Source organism: Phyllobates terribilis, unplaced genomic scaffold (genome assembly GCF_046119375.1).
Source record: "Phyllobates terribilis strain yellow unplaced genomic scaffold, ASM4611937v1 Scaffold_235__1_contigs__length_3068650, whole genome shotgun sequence".
NCBI classification, from domain to species: Eukaryota; Metazoa; Chordata; class Amphibia; order Anura; family Dendrobatidae; genus Phyllobates; species Phyllobates terribilis.
In genome coordinates, this window is record NW_027362995.1 from 1,708,735 (window position 1) to 1,727,970 (window position 19,236).

The window sequence follows — 19,236 nt, forward strand, 5'->3', positions numbered from 1 at the left end:
AAAGTTTTTCATTTTGGCCCTCTGCATGTTTTGAGTTTTGCATCCCTGATGTACAATCTGTATGGGTAATGTACATGGAAATGGTAATAATGCAAAGCTGTTAATTGGACTTTGCTACAAGCCTCCTAATATAGCTGAACACGTAGAGGATGATACGCTGCAACATATTAAAAAAGCAACAAAAACAAGTCATGGTCAAAGTGTTGGATCCCTTGAAATTGTTTCAGAAAATGAAGTAATTCTCCCAGAAAATTATTGAAATTACAAGTTTTGTTATACACGTTTATTTCCTTTGTGTGTATTGGAACAACACAAGAAAACAGAGAAAAAAAAGCAAATTGAACATAATTTCACACAAAATAGGCCGGACAAAATTGTTGGCACTTTGCCAAAATTGTGGGTAAACAACTTTGTTTCAAGCATGTGAAGCTTGTTCAAACGCAACCGTGGCAAGTAACAGGTGTGGTCAATATGAAAATCACAACTAAAACCAGATAAAAAAGGGAGAAGTTGATTCAATCTTTTCATTGTGTGCATGCATGTGCGCCACACTAAGCATGGAGAAAACAGAAAAAGGAGAAGAGAACTGTCTGAGGACTTGAGAACCAAAATTGTTCAAAAATATCAATAATTTCAAGGTTATAAGTCCATCTTTAGAGATCCGCATGTTCCTTTGTAGAAGGTGCGCAGCATAATCAATAAATTTACAACCCATACAGTCAAATATGGTGGAGGTTCAAAGGTGTTTTGGGGTTGTTTTGCTGCCTCTGACTATGTGCAAGGCATCGTGAAATCTGGGTCACAATGTAGTGCCTAGTGTCGGAAAGATGGGTTTGTGTCCTAGATCATGGGTCTTCCAGCATGACAATGACCTCAAACACCCAGAAAATGGATGGAAACAAAGTGCTGGAGAGTTCTGACCTGCAATGAGTCTGGATCTAAATCCCATTGAACACCTGTGGAGAGATCTTAAAATTGCTGTATGGATAAAAATATTAAAATTTGAGAGTCCTCAGTGGAGGATACCATCACCATCTTTTCAGTTAGCCATTAGTCAGTAAACTTTCGAGACTACTCAGGTCTTTCATCAGACATAGTATAACACAAAATCTGAAGAGTCACATATTTATACACAACAGGGCACAGGAATAATGCAATAGATAAGACAAGTGATGTGAAGCAGAACTATCAGTATGGGAAAGGGAGAAGCAGTTGTGGCCGTAAATATGTGTGGACACAAGTAGATCTATTCATCTTTTCTTTTTTTGTGTGGCGATAAGAATTCATCTTTCTTTTAAGTTTTTGCCCCATCTGCCCTACATACAGACCCCCAGTTGGACATTTGGTACATATAATTACGTACATTACATTAGACGTTATGCAGCTGAAAGTACCTGGGATCTTGTGGTCCTGATGTAAGTTGGGAATCTTTATCTTGTCCGTGGTCATTATAAATGGACGGGTTTTACATTTACAGTTGGTGAGGATGAATTTTGTAAGTTTCACCACAAAGGTGAAACTATCCTCCCGGTCAGTTTGCTTTCCCTCCCAGTACCTTTTAATTCTAACAATGTTAGGTTTCTGGGAGATTATACTTGTTCCTTTTATTTGTCGTTCTCCTTAGCTTGCCTTCTTTGCCCTATATGAATGTGTTTTTGTTTCTCATTCAGGTTTTTCGTATTTTACTTCATACTTTCCTTTCCCCTTGTTGCAGCCTCCCCTCTGGTTCCTCAGGAGGTATGACAAACTCCTCAACGACTAATTAGGGAGTTAGGTCTGTGGTGGCGTTTTTAGTTGTGCAGTTAGGGCCTTTCTTGTCTGTACAGAGACTAGTTGGGTGTAGTTGCGGCATTCTCTCCAGTGTGGGTTCTCCGGTGGTTATCAAAATGCGCTTTCTGGTTAAAACATTTCCTAGATTTTGAACATGAAAAAGGCTTCTTCCCTGTGTGAATTCTCTGGTGCTTATCAAAATCAGATTTCTAGTTAAAACATTTTCCATATTCTGAACATGGAAAAGGCTTCTCCCCTGTGTGAGTTCTCAGATGTTTGATAAGGGTAGATTTGTCTGTAAAACATTTCCCACATTCTGAACATGAAAAAGGCTTCTCCCCTGTGTGAGTTCTCTGATGTTTGATAAGGGTAGATTTGTCTGTAAAACATTTCCCACATTCTGAACATGAAAAAGGCTTCTCCCCTGTGTGAGTTTTGTGATGTTTGTTAAGATTTGATTTCACTGTAAAACATTTCCCACATTCTGAACATGAAAATGGCTTCTCTCCTGTGTGAGTTCTCTGATGTGTGATAAGATATGATTTCTCTGTAAAGCATTTCCCACATTCTGAACAGGAAAATGGCTTCTCTCCTGTGTGAGTTCTCTGGTGCCTAACAAGACATTTTTTCTGATTAAAACATCTCCCACACTTGGAGCAAGAAAATCTATTCTTCGCTGTGTGAATTTTTTGATGTTTAAGAAAATACTTTTTAAGAGGAAAACTATTTCTATATTCTGAATGTGAAAATGGCTTCTTTGCATTAGGAGCAGTTTGTTTTTTAATGCTTATTTTGTGACTTTGATTTTCCTTAGGAGTCGGTAATAAATCAGAAGACAGGACCTGTGTCAAAGGATCAGATGACAGATCTTTGCTGTGAAGGGATGATGGTATATCTGGAGTAATGGCATTCACTTGAATTGTATCCTGTGTGATCTCAAGGTCATCTGATTTGAAAATTGAGGATGTCAGCTGTCCCTCTGATCTCCGGGTACAGTCATCTGCCAAGAATAAAACCAATTATTATTTTTTAATAAAAAATCCTTGAATTTTATATTTTTGAACATTTCTACTTAAATTGTCTGTAAAAAAGGCAAGTTATATAAAAAAAATCACTTATTCACCAGGACAATGACTATCTAATAGAAAACCTCATAGGATGAAGCAGTGGAGCGTGGTGTTCAACTGTTTGTTCATTCTGCCTCCCAAATAAGGAGTTAAAGGTACAGCTTCTGTCCAGCCACTAAGATTAGGGTTGCTGGTACCTGTAATACCATCGAGTCTGACAGTATGGGTGTGTGTGCTGTCCAGCTGGAGTAATCTGCTCCCTGCTTCAGCCAATTGGAAAGCACCGCACCCTACTAAAGCTGGAAGCATATTGCCGGAAGCTGCCAGATACAGCCTTGTTCTCCTCTGGGTCAGTCCTCTGTGCTCAGCTCCCGGCTTGTGTATTTGTTTCCTGTTGTGACCTCGGCCCATTTACTGACTACTCTTGTGTCTTCTGATTTTGTATTTTCTCTGCTATTTTCTGACTAAGCTACATGACTATTCTTCTTCCCATCTCACTCCACTGAATAGCCGGTAACACCGTAGCCCAAACCTTGGGGTCTCTGTGTAGGTCCAGATCCATGTAGAGGGGTGAAGAGCAAAGTAATTTGTGAAATCTGTAAACAGGGTAGATAGTGACAAGCCTGTTTGTGGTAGCCATCTTTTAAGCTTCCAGGTGACCAAGACCAGCTCCCCCAATACATTGTGTCTGGGAACTATTTCAGCAAGATCTGCATTCCTAATAGATAAATGGCGCTCCTTCCCTTCTTAACCTGCTATGTGCCCAGACAGTAGTGTACAACCGTATATAGGGTATTGTCGGATTCAAAATAAGTTGGAAAATAATTTGTAAGGTCCATTTGTTTCCCATTATCTTTTGTGAAGAATTCCAAAGTTATCACCACATAAAGTGACACACGTCAAATATGAAAAATGGGTCTGATTAGAATCATAAAACTGGCTGCAGGAAGGGGTTAAATCAGAGGATTACTGAAGTCAAAAACTGTGATGATAGACAATAAAACATCTACTGAAGCGATCAAACTGAACAGTCTCCATCAGAGAAAAACAGGTAACAAGTGGAGAAACCTCTCTGGGGTAATTAGAGTATGGGGCTCGGTGGCTCTTGGCAATCTAAACTATCGTAAGAGACAATATTTTCTGTCAGATGAGTTTCAAGAAGAAATATTAGACATTTAAAGTGAACTCTTTTATAATAGTGCAGAGCTGAGGTGTCTTAAATTTAGATCTCGGGCATTTGGAAGAGGCAATGGAGATCTTTTTGAAAGACTACCAGGGAGTTACAGAGTCACATAAGTGAGGCCGGCCGATCCCACCACAATGAAACCATCATACAGAATGAAGGTGTAAAAAAAGAAAGAATATATAAACATGTAACATCCCCAACAACAACGTATGTATGAAGGGAGAAATCCAACACTAAACCGGAGTCGCACTCATATATGGTGGACCATTGGAGCTACTATGAGTCCTGACCAGAAGAGTAGAGAAAGTATTAGCGCCCCCATTTCAGGAGAGATTGTGCAGTAATCTGAATTCCTTAGGATTGAAAACATAATGGAATTTATGACATGGAGTGAATCCATGAAACCAGGGCTCGAGCCAACACATCTCCTGCAGGCGTGAATAAATGTATATTACAGCCATCAGCCACGCACAGCTTAGACATATATCATGGCACAGGTGTAATATTTATTGCAATTCTATCTAAAAATTGGGGCGCTGGTAAGTGAACTCAGTAGGTCTGCTGCAAATGGTTTGTGTCACCATAAACCACTAGGGGAATAGAATCAATTATATAAAACCACTGCGCTGATGTACTGAGGAGGATAAGTGAGGATTGTAGGGAGTAGTAATGGAAGAATTTACAATTGTTTGATGGATTTTATTATTTTATTAATCATAAACCACTATTTAGAGATGTCATGGATACATAAATTAGTATAAAACCAAGGGTTAAAAATAGACCATTTGGTAAGTCCTCCAGGGATCCAGAGCTGTTTGGGACCTGTAGTAGGATATATAAGGACTGTAGCTACTGGCCTGTATAGATTAGTTGCTTTTTTGTAAAGCTACTGTGCATGTATTTACCTTGGATTGCGAGAGGATCTTACTGGATAATGAAGAGGAGAATAGGAACGGGATAATGGATCTTCTTATTAAATAAGATGTTGGAATGAATGCTGTAATGAAATAATTTCATTAAATAACAAGCTTCATCTTGCCTTCGATTATAAAATCGCTTTTTAAATGGCTTACATAGAAAGCATGAACCTAGATGTTCAATAAATACCCAGGCGTGTGCCCCAGGGGGACGAGTATACGCCTCTGTGGGGTTATAGAGGCTTGATTCTGGTTTATAAAACTGGTAGAACCTATGGTCTGAATCGATACCCTGGCACACCCCTGGGTATTTATTGAACATCTAGGTTCGTGCTTTCTATGTAAGCCATTTAAAAAGCGGTTTTATAGATGGAGCTTGTTATTTACTGAAAATTCTTTCATTACAGCATTCATTCCAACATCTTATTTAATAAGAAGATCCATTATCCTGTTCCTATTCTCCTCTTCATTATCCAGTAAGATCCTCTCGCAATCCAAGGTAAATACATGCACAGTAGCTTTACAAAAAAGCAACTAATCTATACAGGCCAGTAACTACAGTCCTTATATATCCTACTACAGGTCCCAAACAGCTCTGGATCCCTGGAGGACTTACCAAATGGTCTATTTTTAACCCTTGGTTTTATACTAATTTATGTATCCATGACATCTCTAAATAGTGGTTTATGATTAATAAAATAAAATCCACCAAACAATTGTAAATTCTTCCTTTATTGCAATCCTGTTTGAAGTTAGTCGGTTTTAAAAGAAATTGAACAGTCAGGATAAAGGGAAACTCTGCTGTTATTGTACAGAAATTCACACTTGGCCTCACTGCACATTTAATGTTGTCAATCATAAAAATGAAGTTTGGCCAGAAAGACTGGACCTGGTCTTGTAGGGACCATATGAGCACATTCATCAGCACAGAAGGGAGAGAAGGTAGATTCATCCAATAAGATATCAGGGTTCTAGGAAGCCAACAGCATCATTACCCTCCGCTTTCTCTTACAGGTCCATCATAATATTTTTCTTCAAGTGATTTTCTAACTTGTGAGCACATTCTACGTACGCTGTCATTTGGCTTTGTAGTTTACAGATCTGGGCAGGTAACGGTCAGTGTCTCCTAATCCCAGGGGGAGGTGGATCCTCCAGATTGTAAGTTCTACAGAAAAGGGCTTTCCCAATTACACAAAGTAATTTGAATATTTTCGGACAGAGGAGAATGTTGTGGTCTAGCGGCAAAATGGTGATCACACGATTGTGATACGGCCGGACTACACCACCGATAAAGCAGCCACAGCCGATGACTGAGAAGAATCTGTGACTTCTCTGCATTTAGTGATCACTACTCACCTGGGTAGTCATATGTAGGAATCTCCTCTTTACACCGCTCATCACCCCTCACATATGTCTCTGTAGCATTAATATGGGTCAGATCTTCACCCTGAAACAAATATTATAAAAGTCAAAGACAGACGGAGAAGTCACAAGTTTGATCGGCTCTAATCCTGCCATCTCCACCGTTCTCATAACACAAATATAAAACATAATAATGGTGGATAAAACAAAACTGAAGACATGACCTTTACAGCCGTCTACACATCATAGGGGAGATCTCATGACACCTTCTCTCCATCTACCTGATGATCCTGAGGAACATTGGGATCTTCTTGTTTACAGTCCTGTGGAAGAAGAGGACGGGGACATCTCTCTGGTGTTGTCCTCTTACTGGACAGATCTGGAGGAAACACATACAGGGATTGAATTCATTCTTTACATACAGATAATTATAGGCCGTGTGTATTTAGTCCTGTCTATTACCTGGTGATGTGAGGGGCTGGGGAACCTCCATCATAAAGTCCCTGTACAGATCTTTGCGTCCTTCTAAATACTCCCACTCCTCCATGGAGAAATAGACGGTGACATCCTGACATCTTATAGGAACCTGACACATACAATGATACCGTCATCCCCCAATCCCTTCATAGCATTACTGTATAATGTCCCAGCATTCCCAGCAGTGTCACCTCTCCAGTCAGCAGCTCAATCATCTTGTAGTTGAGTTCTAGGATCTTCTGGTCATTGATGTCCTCATGTATCAGGGGGTGAGATGGAGGCCCCATGATTAATCTCTGGTTATGGAGAGACACATTAATAAATCTCACTGCAGACATTTCCAGAGTCCTCACCTCTCCAGTTCTGTCCATCTGTTATTCCCATAGATTAGAATGATGTAATGTGACGTCATCAGAATCTCTCACCTCTCCAGTAAGCCGGAAGAGGATCTCTAGGGTGAGGTGTAATATCCTCTCCACCATCTTGTTCATCATTTTCCTGGATAAATCAGGAAAATTTTCTTATATAGACAATCTTCACTGAGATGATCCGGTATTTTAGAGATCTGAATGAGAAAAAGATAAGCTGATGGAACATCATAAAAATCCTGTGTAATAATAAAATTACTGGAGATAATAAGGGGAAACATAGGAGGAGATTTATTATTTTACAGTATTTAGTTTTTTCTTTACATCTAGTAATAAAACCTTTATATTTTAGGCCACAGACAACAAGCAATTTCTTCCTCGGAGTCTGCAGCTGAATAAGTTTCTCATAGACTCACCTTCCATAAAGCTAATTCTCATCTCATTTTCCGACACTGGAATCGGTATTAGCAATACTGCAGGAGATATTCATTACACGTGACGTGAGAAATAACTACTTCATGATGAGGCAACATCTTCCACTACGGATCTAAAACCATATTTGGCCACAGTCCGTCACTGACTACATCACCACCGGCTGTCTATATGAATGTTTCCCGTCTTCCCCGAACTGTAATCTTCCATCAAGTTAGATCTCATGTCTGATTCACACACAGAAGTTTGAGGCTTTTATAAAAGCTGTTTTGTTTGCACAAACACCGAGGGCAGAAATGATTTGATACTAAAGTCTACATGTATAGTGTATTATGGGGTTTATTTCTGGCCTTAGGCTTTCCTATATTACAAGAAAACCCCCAGAAAAAAAGAGCAGATATTAAAATGTTTCAAAAGAAAATTGTCACCAACAATTCTTGTAAAAAGAAAAAACATGCAAAAAGCAGAAGACACATTTTGTCATTTTTTAACACGTTAAACATTTGTTTTTGTGTATATATGAACTCTTTTGGGCACCAGAACATAGATGTACACCGCAGGGATGGCATGGGTGCGGCTGCAATAAAATCCCTGGCAGTTTAACCACTTGCTCCTGCAAAAAGCAAACATGGCATCTAAGAAGGTGTGACAGAGTTCGGCTGAATGCCCTTCTCCCCCAAGTACTCGATAGTATGGGGCTGACTAGTCGCTACAATACTTAAATGCCTAATTATGGTGTCTGGGCCTGCAATGTACGAAAGTCTATTAGGCCGGGCCAGAGGCAGCGTTCCATAAGTTACCTTTTAACGCCTCCATAAACATTAGACTAAAGTTGCATGGAAGCACTGATTTTGGTAGTCTATATAATGTATTTGGGGGCCTCCCTACAGATGCAGTCAGTCATACAAATCACAGGAAAGCTGGAATATTTATGTATGGGGGAGTCTGGAGAGATAGCCGTCTGCCAAATGACCGTTCAGCCAACACTTATCTCATGTGTATGGGGCCGTTAGTATTACACTGACAGGCAGTGATAATACACGGCACTACAGTAGTACAGTGCATCACCTGAGCAATCAGAGGCTTCTGTGTTATATGATCGCATTAATGAGAGTTGTATAAAGTTTATAAAAAAGTTTAAAAAAAAGTTTTAAAGTGAAAATATCACAGTTTTAGCAAAAATAAATATTCGTCACTATAGTGAAAACTTGCATATAATGGTAAAATGGAGAGGGAGGTCAGCTCACTGTATTCAATCCACCTTGTCTGAAGATCACCGCATGGAACCGCCCTGGTCAGGGACTGTGAAGACCAGGGGTCTTCCATGGGCGTAATGCTACTCAAACAACACAGGGTGAGGGTAAAACAGCGTGGCAATACTTTATTGAACCACAAAGTGGACAATAAACACACAGAACAGTCCCAGCAAATACCCAAAATTGTACAACATTACACAGTCTCACACTTCCTTCTCCACCCACCTGGGACAGAACAGCTGCGACTTTGGAAGTCTTCCAGGGCCGACTATCTCTACCAGTGGCCCCCTGCTTCTGGCGGCCCCCCACAGAGAGAAGGTAGCGACAAGATTAAGAAGCCAACAGTCCATCGAGGTACAAGACCAGGAGACCCGATGGTCCCATCCTGGCCTCTCCGAGACTTTTCATGGGGCCAGGTGACCAGTGGGTCCCTCCTGGCAACTCCAAATGCCTCCATGGGTTCTAGGCGACTGGTGGGTCCCTCCTAGCAACCCCAAAACATATACATGGGGCCAAGTGACTTTTTCGTCTTCTCCTGGACTCCCCAAAAGTAGCGATGGAATCTTTCCAGTCAAGGTCGATACCCTTAGACTAGAATCATGCAGAATACAAATCTGTGTCTCTTTAGATGACATGCAATCCATCTACTTTCCTGAAGGATGTCTCCCATTCTCCTTCCAAAGTCCTTCTGATGTTCCTTGATTCTCTGTCCCAAGTCTCATTCTGTCTACAGCACTACAGACATCCCTGTTTATATTTACATCTGTGTCAGGTCATCAGGCCCAGGTAAAAGAGGTAAAGGTGCAGGGATCACCTATCATTGTTTGAGCTAATCTATTTACATAGTTGGTATCACAGGGGCTGTTGTAAATTAACTTTCAGGAAACTTAGTACAATTTGTCATTAGCATAGTAAACATGAATGTTTCCAAATGAATAGAATTCAGCATTCAGCGTGTAATGCAGTGGCTTGCAGCATTACTGTAATGGTCCAGGGAGTGTGTGGCCTAGTGTGAGGCCTAGTGTGGCCTGGTGAGGCCTGAAGAGAGAGCCAGGCCTGGTGAAGCCTTGTGTAGTCCTGGAGGGCGAAGGCTGGATCTCTGGGTGTGGGGGATGCCAGTAGCCTTGGACGGAGTGAGGCCTGGTGAGGCAAGAAGCCTCGTCCCTGTGTATGGGAACCTACTAGCCTGAAGAAAGCAGCTGACACACGACTAAGGTGAAGCAGTGTGTTATATGGACATTGATAGTTACTTTGCTGAAGGCTGTAACTGGAGCCAAGCGGGCATGTCTGCAATTGGAAAGGTCTCCTGGATGTTATGTGTATAACCATGCCGGTGAGCCACTGAGATGGACTATGTTATGTGCAGTTATGAAGTGTAATAAACTGCTGGATGTCGTGTTACCGGAAAACGTGGCTGGTGTGCTATAATTGACCCCGTGAAGCGAGTGTCCCCCAGCGTGATGAAAAGCGCTACCTTACAAGGGTTATACAAATACTATGACCTTATTGATCAGCAAGAGAAATACAAATACATTTGTAAGTCAACACAACAAGATAGTGTATTTCTCTTGACTGAACAAATCTAATCGCCTGGCTTATTCAGATTTTACCCTGTATCGTCACAGGGAAATTTCAAGGTTCAAGTAGAGAAAGGAGGAGAGATGGATTCTCCAGCATTGTCTATATTGTTAAAACCTCACATTTATTGTGAATTCATAAACACTGTTGTGATGGCATACCACCAAGTGCCGACCAAACCAATGCTTATTCCTGATTTGTAACATGTGAGTCTCTGTGATACTTTTATATCCTTCCCTTTCCAAAGCCTGGGTGTCCATTGATTACTGAGCACTTCTCAGACAATTTAACCCTGTATTGTATGGAAGAAAAAGATAATACACAAATACAACTCATGCATGAGATTCAATAAAATCACAGGAAATCAAAAACAAATATAATTAATTGTACTGTAATATTAATCCTGTCTGATGTTCATTCCCTGTGGGGCTCTAGTGTATAATTTAAATATCCAATATAACTTTCTATTTAAGATTTTTCTTTTCATATCTCCACCTCTTAATGGTTTATAAGACTTTTCTATTCCTAATATCTGAAGGATCTGATATCCCCTTTATGTTTTTGTGAAAAGCATCTCGAAACCACAGACAGGTTTAATGCTGTGGGATTGATTGCATCAGATAAATGTCTTCTAATACATGTTTATAGCAGATCTGACATCCATCCCACATATTGCAGGTAACTCTCTATACACTCTATTAAATAGATGACCCCTATAGTGGTACAATTGATGAAATTGTGTATTGCAAATTGCTGTCACGTTAGGTTTTCTTCAAATGTGTCGGTTTTATTAACATAGTTGCATGCTTTACAGGGTGTATGTCCACATTTAAAAAAACCCTTATAGGATAACCAAGTCACATGGCGTTTGATATTTGTTTCTTGAAAAAAACTCGGTGAAAGTTTTCCGCCAAGTGTAGAAGCCTTTTTGGATACAAAACTCAAACAAAATATGTAAAAGAATTTACAAAGTCTGGAGGATCGATCTCAGACATAAAAAAAAACAAGTTTGAAAGAGATATCAAAGACAACGAGTCAAATTCAATTTACACATGGAAATGAAACAAACCAAGAGCTACTGTTCTGAAATACAGGTCACACAATAAATTCAAAGGAAATAGAGGAGAGCGGAGGTCAGCTTCACAAATCCTAATGTGTCCATGGGTTCCTCTAATTATAATTCTCTGAGGACTTATCTGATGCATCAGTGGGATCAACTAAAGACGGAACAAAAATAAATTCTCAAGTACTCCCCGCAATTCAGCTCAAAACAACAGGCCGGAAGAAAGCTCAAACGTGCCCGGACATGTGCGGTCCATGCCGGAGTGCATCACGGTCTCCTATCTGCGAATGCACATGTCCGGAAGCATGCGTTCCACGCCGGAGCGCATAATGGTTTTGGATTGCATTCCACCAACATAGAAAAGTCCTATGTCTGAGATCAGCACCATGGGAGACTAAAAACAAGTATTGCACATCCCATAATGCAATAGAAATGTAGATCTACTTTATCACTACAACAAATCTGGGATGGTGGCCCACAGTATATTCCGAAATGATCAAATTTCCCCTCTATTGCACAATTAGAGATACACAAGGATCACCACACTTGTTAATTATGAAATAGTATAAGTGGAATATAATTGATAAGAAATAATTCTGATATAGAAGCTCAGACACAATATGTAAACCCCATTCACAGGGAACTGAGTAGCAATGGGTAGAGTTTACAATCCAAAATTATAATCCAGAATGGGACTGTATTCACATCAAACAGGTATAGGAAATTTGCTCATTGAGTCCCTTAGAGGCCAGTGAATGCAGTCTAAAAATCCGCTCACTTTCTTTTTTGAGGATACATCTATTGTGATCACCTCCTCTGACATTGGGTTTAACCACCACAATGATACAAAAGGAGATATCTCCGGTTTCACCACAATATACACTGTTCTTGTATCTCACTAATGGGATCTACCGACCATGGCGTATATCGCCCAAATGCTCCCCTACTCTCATCCTAGACACCCTCTTGATCTAGTCTACATATTCTAGGGGGCGGGTGCATGTGGCCATATCTACTAGTCCTGAGGTTTTACAGTTGGAATAATCCCACTGGAAAAATAATTTAACCATGGAGGAACTTGAGAAAGATTTACATTGTCTCATCCAATTACATGTACAACATTCTCCAGATCTAAAGAAACCACAGATTCTTCTATCTAGCCAAGTCCCCTTGGATGCAAGTTTTTTATAGAAACTATGCACTAAATGGTCTCTAACTGACCAACCCTTTCTGAAAGTTATTGTGGGAGTAGATCCCACAGCACCCCTCAGGGCCGGGTCAGCCACAAGTATATCCCAGTGTTTTCTGAGGATATGAAAGATACAGTCACTCTGATTGTCGTAAGTTTTTCTTACTCGTGTTGTTCAATCTTCTTCTTGGTCTCTTGGTTAGGTATGGAGGAGTGTCTGTCTCTCCCATTTTTCTGCAAACGATGATACGGAATCCAAAATGTACCAAGAGTACCCTTTTTCCCTGAATCTGATGTTCAGGTCTATTGCCTGTATAATAAAATCTGTGACATTTGAGCAGTACCTTCTCAACCGTAAAAATTGGCCCTTGGGTTTTCCTCTTTTTATGGGGATGGGGTGGTGGTTATCCCACTTCAATAGTTTATTAGTGCTTGAAGGTTTATGGTAGATGAGTGTCCCTAGGGTCCCATTCCAATCTTTCTTGATCAGTACATATAGCAAAGGCAACTGGTAATAATTGGTGTTGGTCTGCTCCTTTAAATAAAATGTACTTTTCAGGTTATATCCCCAGTACCCTCACTTATCTTCCCTTCTTTTGAGACCCACACAGTCAGACTCTACCGGCCCTTCTCCCTGTGAGTGGCAGTTGTGTATCGCCCTCTGGGCCCCTCCCGTCAGTTTCTCGATCACTTTGCCACTTGGCTTCCAAACTTTCTATCCTATGAGATCCCCACACTAATCATGGGAGACTTTAACATCCCAATTGGCGATTCCCTCTCCCCATCTGCCGCTCATCTTTTATCGCTAACTTCCTCCTTCGGCCTTTCACAGCTTACTAATTCTCCTACACATGAAGATGGAAATACTCTTTGACCTGATCTTTGCCCGGCTCTGTTCAATACATGACTTTACTAACTCCTCTTTCGCTCTCTGATCACAACCTTCTTTCATTCTCTGTCAAGAACTGTCACCCTGCTCAAGACCCCCCACTTTCCACACTTATAGAAATATACATGCCATTAACACCCAGAAATTTCTGAAAACGTTGCAATCATCATTGGCCCCAATCTCCTCCCTCTCATGCCCTGACTCTGCACTGAAGCATTATAACGAAACATTGCAATGCGCCCTGGATGAAGGCGCACCACCTGCACAGAGAACAACTCGGCACAGACGGCGACAACCCTGGAACATGCTGCAAACATGTTATCTCCAGCGGTGCTCCAGGTATGCTGAATGGCTGTGGAGAAAATCTAATCTGGCCGAAGATTTCCTCCATTATAAATTTATGCTTAAAACCTATAACTCCTTCACCTCTCCAAACAAACCTACTTTAAGGCTGCGTGCACACGATGCGTTTTTCATGCGTTTACGCAGCGGAAACGCATCAAAAACGCATGGTAATCCGCACCCCATGGTCCCCAATGGCATTCCGCAATGTCAATGCACATGCTGCGGATTTTTCCGCAGCATTTCTGCAGCGCTCATAAATCCGCAGCATGTTCATTAATTTTGCGGAAGCGCAGCGGAATTGCCGCCATTGACTTGCATTGAGACGCATATAATGCGCGTCTGTACATTTGTACACGCGGATTATATGCGATTCAATGTGCGGATGGTACCCAGTTCTGGAGGAGAGAAGACTCTCATCCAGACCTGGGTACCATTGTACCTGTGAAAAAAAGAATAAAATAAAAAATAAAGTTTATATTCACCTGTCCGGCGGCCCGTGCAGCGCTTCTCCTTCCAGGACCTGAGATGACGTCGCGGTCATGTGACCGCAGGCTGTCTCGCGAGATGCCGGCAATCAGAAGAAGCCAGGACGAGCGCGACAGCACACGCGGCGGGGGATCGGGGGTAAGTATAGCTTTATTTTTTTATTTTTACGGTCACACTATATAAATTCATGCCGTTTGGAAATTTTCTGCTTCATTTCTGCATCGTGGGCACATAGCCTAACAACCTCATCATCTCACGGTCCAATAATCCTAAACACCTTTTTGACACTTTTCACTCTCTCCTTAATTAAACAGCACAGGCCCCGACCACCGACCTCAGCACTGATGATCTGGCCAATTATTTCAAAGAAAAAATTGACCATATCCGACAGGAAATTTTCTCCCAATCCCCAAATGTTATGCATGCTCCTCCCTCCCACACAGCAACTTGCTAATTTTCTGACTTCGAACCAGTCACGGAAGAAGAAGTGACAAGGCTCCTTGCTTCCATTCGTCCTACTACCTGCACCAGTGACCCTATTCCCTCACATCTCTTTCAGTCCCTTTCTCCAGCTGTGACCACTCACCTAACTAAAATATTCAACCTCTACCTCTCTTCGGGTATTTTTCCCTCCTCTTTTAAACACGCCAGCATACATCCGTTACTTAAAAAAACATTCCTTGACCAGAACTGTGCTGCTAACTACAGACCTGTTTCCAATCTTCCCTTCATCTCTAAACTCCTGGAACAACTGGTCCACTCCTGTCTAATCCACTATCTCTCAGATAACTCCCTTTTTGACCCTTTACAATCTGGTTTCCGCTCTTTACATTCTACTGAAACTGCACTCACTAAAGTCTCTAATGATCTACTAACAGCCAAATCTAATGGTCACTACTCCCTGCTGATTCTCCTGGATCTCTCTGCAGCATTGTGAATCTACCTCTCTGACCACTCCTTCACTGTGTCTTTTGCCGGCTCCTCTTCTTCTCCCCTTCCCATTATTGTCGGGGTTCCTCAAGGATCAGTCCTAGACGACCTTCTTTTCTAATTATATACCGCTCCTATTGGACAAACAATCAGCAGATTCGGTTTTCAGTATCATCTCTATGCTGATGACACCCAATTATACACCTCTTCTCCGGACATCACCTCTGCATTATTACAAAATACCAGTGATTGTCTTTCCGCTGTCTCTAACACTATGTCCTCCCTCTATCTAAAATTGAAGCTGTCAAAAACTGAACTACTCGTATTTCCTCCCTCCACTAACCTACCTATGCCCGATATTGCCATTTCTGTTTGTGACTCCATCATTACTCGCCAGCAACATGCCCGCTGTCTTGGGGTCATACTTGATTCATATCTTTCCTTCACTCCTCACATCTCCTCGCTCGTATCATCTACACCTCAAAAACATCTCTAGAATCAGAACTTTTCTTACCTTTGAGTCAGTAAAAACTCTTACTGTAGCTCTTATTCATTCTAGTCTGGACTATTGCAACTCTTTAGTTATCGGTCTCCCTCATTCTAAACTTTCCCATCTCCAATCAGTCCTGAACGCAGCTGTCAGGGTCATATTCCTCACCAACCGACACAACGATGACTCTTCCCTGTGCCAGTCATTGCACTGATTGCCCATCCAGTAAAGAGTTCAATATAAACTTATTGCTCTTACCCACAAAGCTATCCACGATTCAGCACCACTCTACATCTCCTCCCTCGTCTCAGTCTACCACCCTACCCGTGCCCTCCGTTCTCCTAATGACTTAAAACTAAAATCCTCCGTAATCCGAACCTCCCACTCCCGTCTCCAAGATTTCTCACATGCTGAACCAATTCTTTGGAATGCACTACCCAGGACAATTCGATTAATTCTCAATACCCACAGTTTTAAGCGTGCCCTAAAAACCCATTTCTTTAGACTGGCGTAACACCTCAACACACTTATCTAACTGTCCCAGTTTGGCCCATATTAAAATTTTCTTCAAAATCATGTTCATACCATCCATGCACTGAATAGCCTCTGTCTGTACTGTACACATACTGGCTGGCGACCAGTTCATGTAGTGTTATATACTTACCCTATTTAGTATATTAAGGCAGTATTATACAATATATGTACATTTTACCTATTTCCTTATAGACTGTAAGCTTGCGAGCAGGGCCCTCACTCCTTTTAATATCTGAGTTATGCTTATTCTGTAAAGTCTGTATTGTCTGTATAAGCCCCCCCTAAAATTGTAAAGTGCTGTGGAATATGTTGTCGCTATAAAAATAAAAATTATTATTACAATAAATTCAGATGTAAATCTAAGGCCCACTCTATTGATGTTGAGTTCCCCGACAAATTCAAAAGATTGTTCACTCGTCCCTGACCAGGTGATAAAAATGTAGTCAATATATTTGTACCATACCCCAATATATGGATGCCATCACTTATTATCATCCCTGAATATTGTGGATTCCTCCCACCAGCCCAGGAATAGGTTAGCATACTAGGGGGCACAGAATCTCCCCATTGCTGTACCCCTGAGCTCGGGTAAGTACTTCCTGTCAAAAAGAAAGAAGTTATGAGTAAGAGTGAATTTTAGAAGATCGTTCATGAAGTCATTATGTCTGCTACACTCTATTGACCTTAATTTCAAGAAACGTCTTACTCCTCTGATACCATCCTCATGCGGTATATTACTGTACAAAGCCTCGATATCTAGTAAGGCCTGCTCCCCTACATGCCTGTATACATGCTCGAGGGTATTCATGGAGGGGAGCAGGCAAAGGGAAACCAACTCCAGAGGGATTATTCCAACTGCAAGACCTCAGGTGGTACTGTGGGGGCATTATACTGTGTGGGGGGGCATCATACATACTGCATAAGGGACATAATGGGGGCATTACACTGTGTGGGGCCATCATACATACTGCATAAGGGGCATAATGGGGGCATTACACTGTGTGGGGGGCATCATACATCCTGCATAAGGGGCATAATGGGGGCATTACACTGTGTGGGGGCATCATACATACTGCATAAGGGGCATAATGGGGGCATTACAGTGTGTGGGGGGCATCATACATCCTGCATAAGGGCCATAATGGGGGCATTACACTTTGTGGGGGCATCATACATACTGTATAAGGGGCACAATGGGGGCATTAGTGTGTGGGGGGCATCATACATCCTGCATAAGGGGCATAATGGGGGCAATACACTGTGTGGGGGCATCATACATACTGCATAAGGGTCATAATGGGGGCATTACACTGTGTGGGGGCATCATACATCGTGCATAAGGGGCATAATGGGGGCATTACACTGTGTGGGGGCATCATACATCCTGCATAAGGGTCATAATGGGGGCATTACACTGTGGGGGGCATCATACATCCTGCATAAGGTGCATAATGGGGGCAATACACTGTGTGGGGGCATCATACATCCTGCATAAGGGGCATAATGGGGGCATTACACTGTGTGGGGGCATCATACATACTGCATAAGGGGCATAATGGGGGCATTACACTGTGTGGGGGCATCATACATCCTGCATAAGGAGCATAATGGGGGCATTACACTGTGTGGGGGGGATCATACATCCTGCATAAGGGGCATAATGGGGGCATTACACTGTGTGGGGGCATCATACATCCTGCATAATGGGCATAATGGGGGCATTACACTGTGTGGGGGGATCATACATCCTGCATAAGGGGCATAATGGGGGCATTACACTGTGTGGGGGCATCATACATCCAGCATAAGGGGCATAATGGGGGCATTACACTGTGTGGGGGCATCATACATCCTGCATAAGGGGCATAATGGGGGCATCATACATCCTGCATAAGGGGCATAATGGGGGCATTACACTGTCTGGGGGCATCATACATACTGCATAAGGGGCATAATGGGGGCATTATACATCCTGCATAAGGGGCATAATGGGGGCATTACACTGTGTGGGGGTATCATACATCCTGCATAAGGGGCATAATGGGGGCATTACACTGTGTGGGGGCATCATACATCCTGCATAAGGGGCATAATGGGGGCATTACACTGTGTGGGGGCATCATACATCCTGCATAAGGGGCATAATGGGGGCATTACACTGTGTGGGGGTATCATACATCCTGCATAAGGGGCATAATGGGGGCATTACACTGTGTGGGGGCATCATACATCCTGCATAAGGGGCATAATGGGGGCATTACACTGTGTGGGGGCATCATACATCCTGTATAAGGGGCATAATGGGGGCATTACACTGTGGGGCAGTAAAGGGGTCCTGTACTATGAGAACAATACGTTTCCCTCCTTCCTGTCTCCATAGTTGGGTCGTATGTATCTATTACAGGAAACAGAACAAAAACCTTATGATTCTTATAAAGGGGCAACACAAGACCCCAAAAGAGTCTCCGTGCTGAAGGGGTTAATGCCCCCTGCGCCCAGTAATGGGGTCTCCACATACCTCCACCTGCAGAGCCGCCACCACATATATGGCCGCTCTGTGCGCACAGGAGCTGTGATGAGGTCACAGGAGGGGAGGAGTCAGGGGTCACATGATCAGGGGCCTCAGTGGATGCAGGACTCTGCTGTGCTGGTTGTCATGGTGCTGGATGAGCTGAAGTTTATGTGTGGGGTCAGGAGGGGTTTACAGTGTGGATGTAGCAGAGCCGCGTGTGTACGAGGTGTACGGAGCAGAGCCGCGCGTGTACGAGGTGTACGGAGCAGAGCCGCGTGTGTACGAGGTGTACGGAGCGGAGCCGCGTGTGTACGAGGCGTACGGAGCGGAGCCGCGTGTGTACGAGGTGTACGGAGCGGAGCCGCGCGTGTACGAGGTGCACGGA

At 42.4% G+C, this 19,236-nt stretch overlaps 1 protein-coding gene across 2 annotated transcripts; it reads right to left on the reverse strand.

Annotated features, from left to right (window-relative positions):
• Positions 1-268: 268 nt before the first annotated feature.
• On the reverse strand, positions 269-18,924 carry LOC141215254 (uncharacterized). 2 transcript variants are annotated; one of them, XM_073665577.1, is made up of 8 exons: positions 18,858-18,878; positions 16,803-16,938; positions 7,205-7,344; positions 6,971-7,075; positions 6,765-6,888; positions 6,584-6,681; positions 6,297-6,387; positions 269-2,770 (listed from the first exon to the last, which is right to left on the reverse strand). In XM_073665577.1, exons 3-8 carry the CDS (start codon positions 7,271-7,273, stop codon positions 1,980-1,982), a joined length of 1,278 nt encoding a protein of 425 aa, XP_073521678.1. In that variant the 5' UTR covers positions 7,274-7,344; positions 16,803-16,938; positions 18,858-18,878; the 3' UTR covers positions 269-1,979. The 2 variants fall into 2 exon arrangements, with proteins under 2 accessions (XP_073521678.1, XP_073521679.1); XM_073665578.1 differs by lacking the exon at positions 16,803-16,938 and having other exon boundaries at positions 18,858-18,924.
• Between the last annotated feature and the right edge of the window lie 312 nt (positions 18,925-19,236).

Bases quoted from the DNA above. Each gene is read 5' to 3' on its own strand.
- LOC141215254 (XM_073665578.1), bottom strand. From the start codon at position 7,273: ATGATGAACAAGATGGTGGAGAGGATATTACACCTCACCCTAGAGATC. The intron at 6,889-6,970 runs GTGACACTGCTG...TGTATGTGTCAG, and splicing joins TTGAGCTGCTGACTGGAGAG to GTTCCTATAAGATGTCAGGA. The intron at 2,771-6,296 runs GTGAGTAGTGAT...TATTCTTGGCAG, and splicing joins TCCTACATATGACTACCCAG to ATGACTGTACCCGGAGATCA.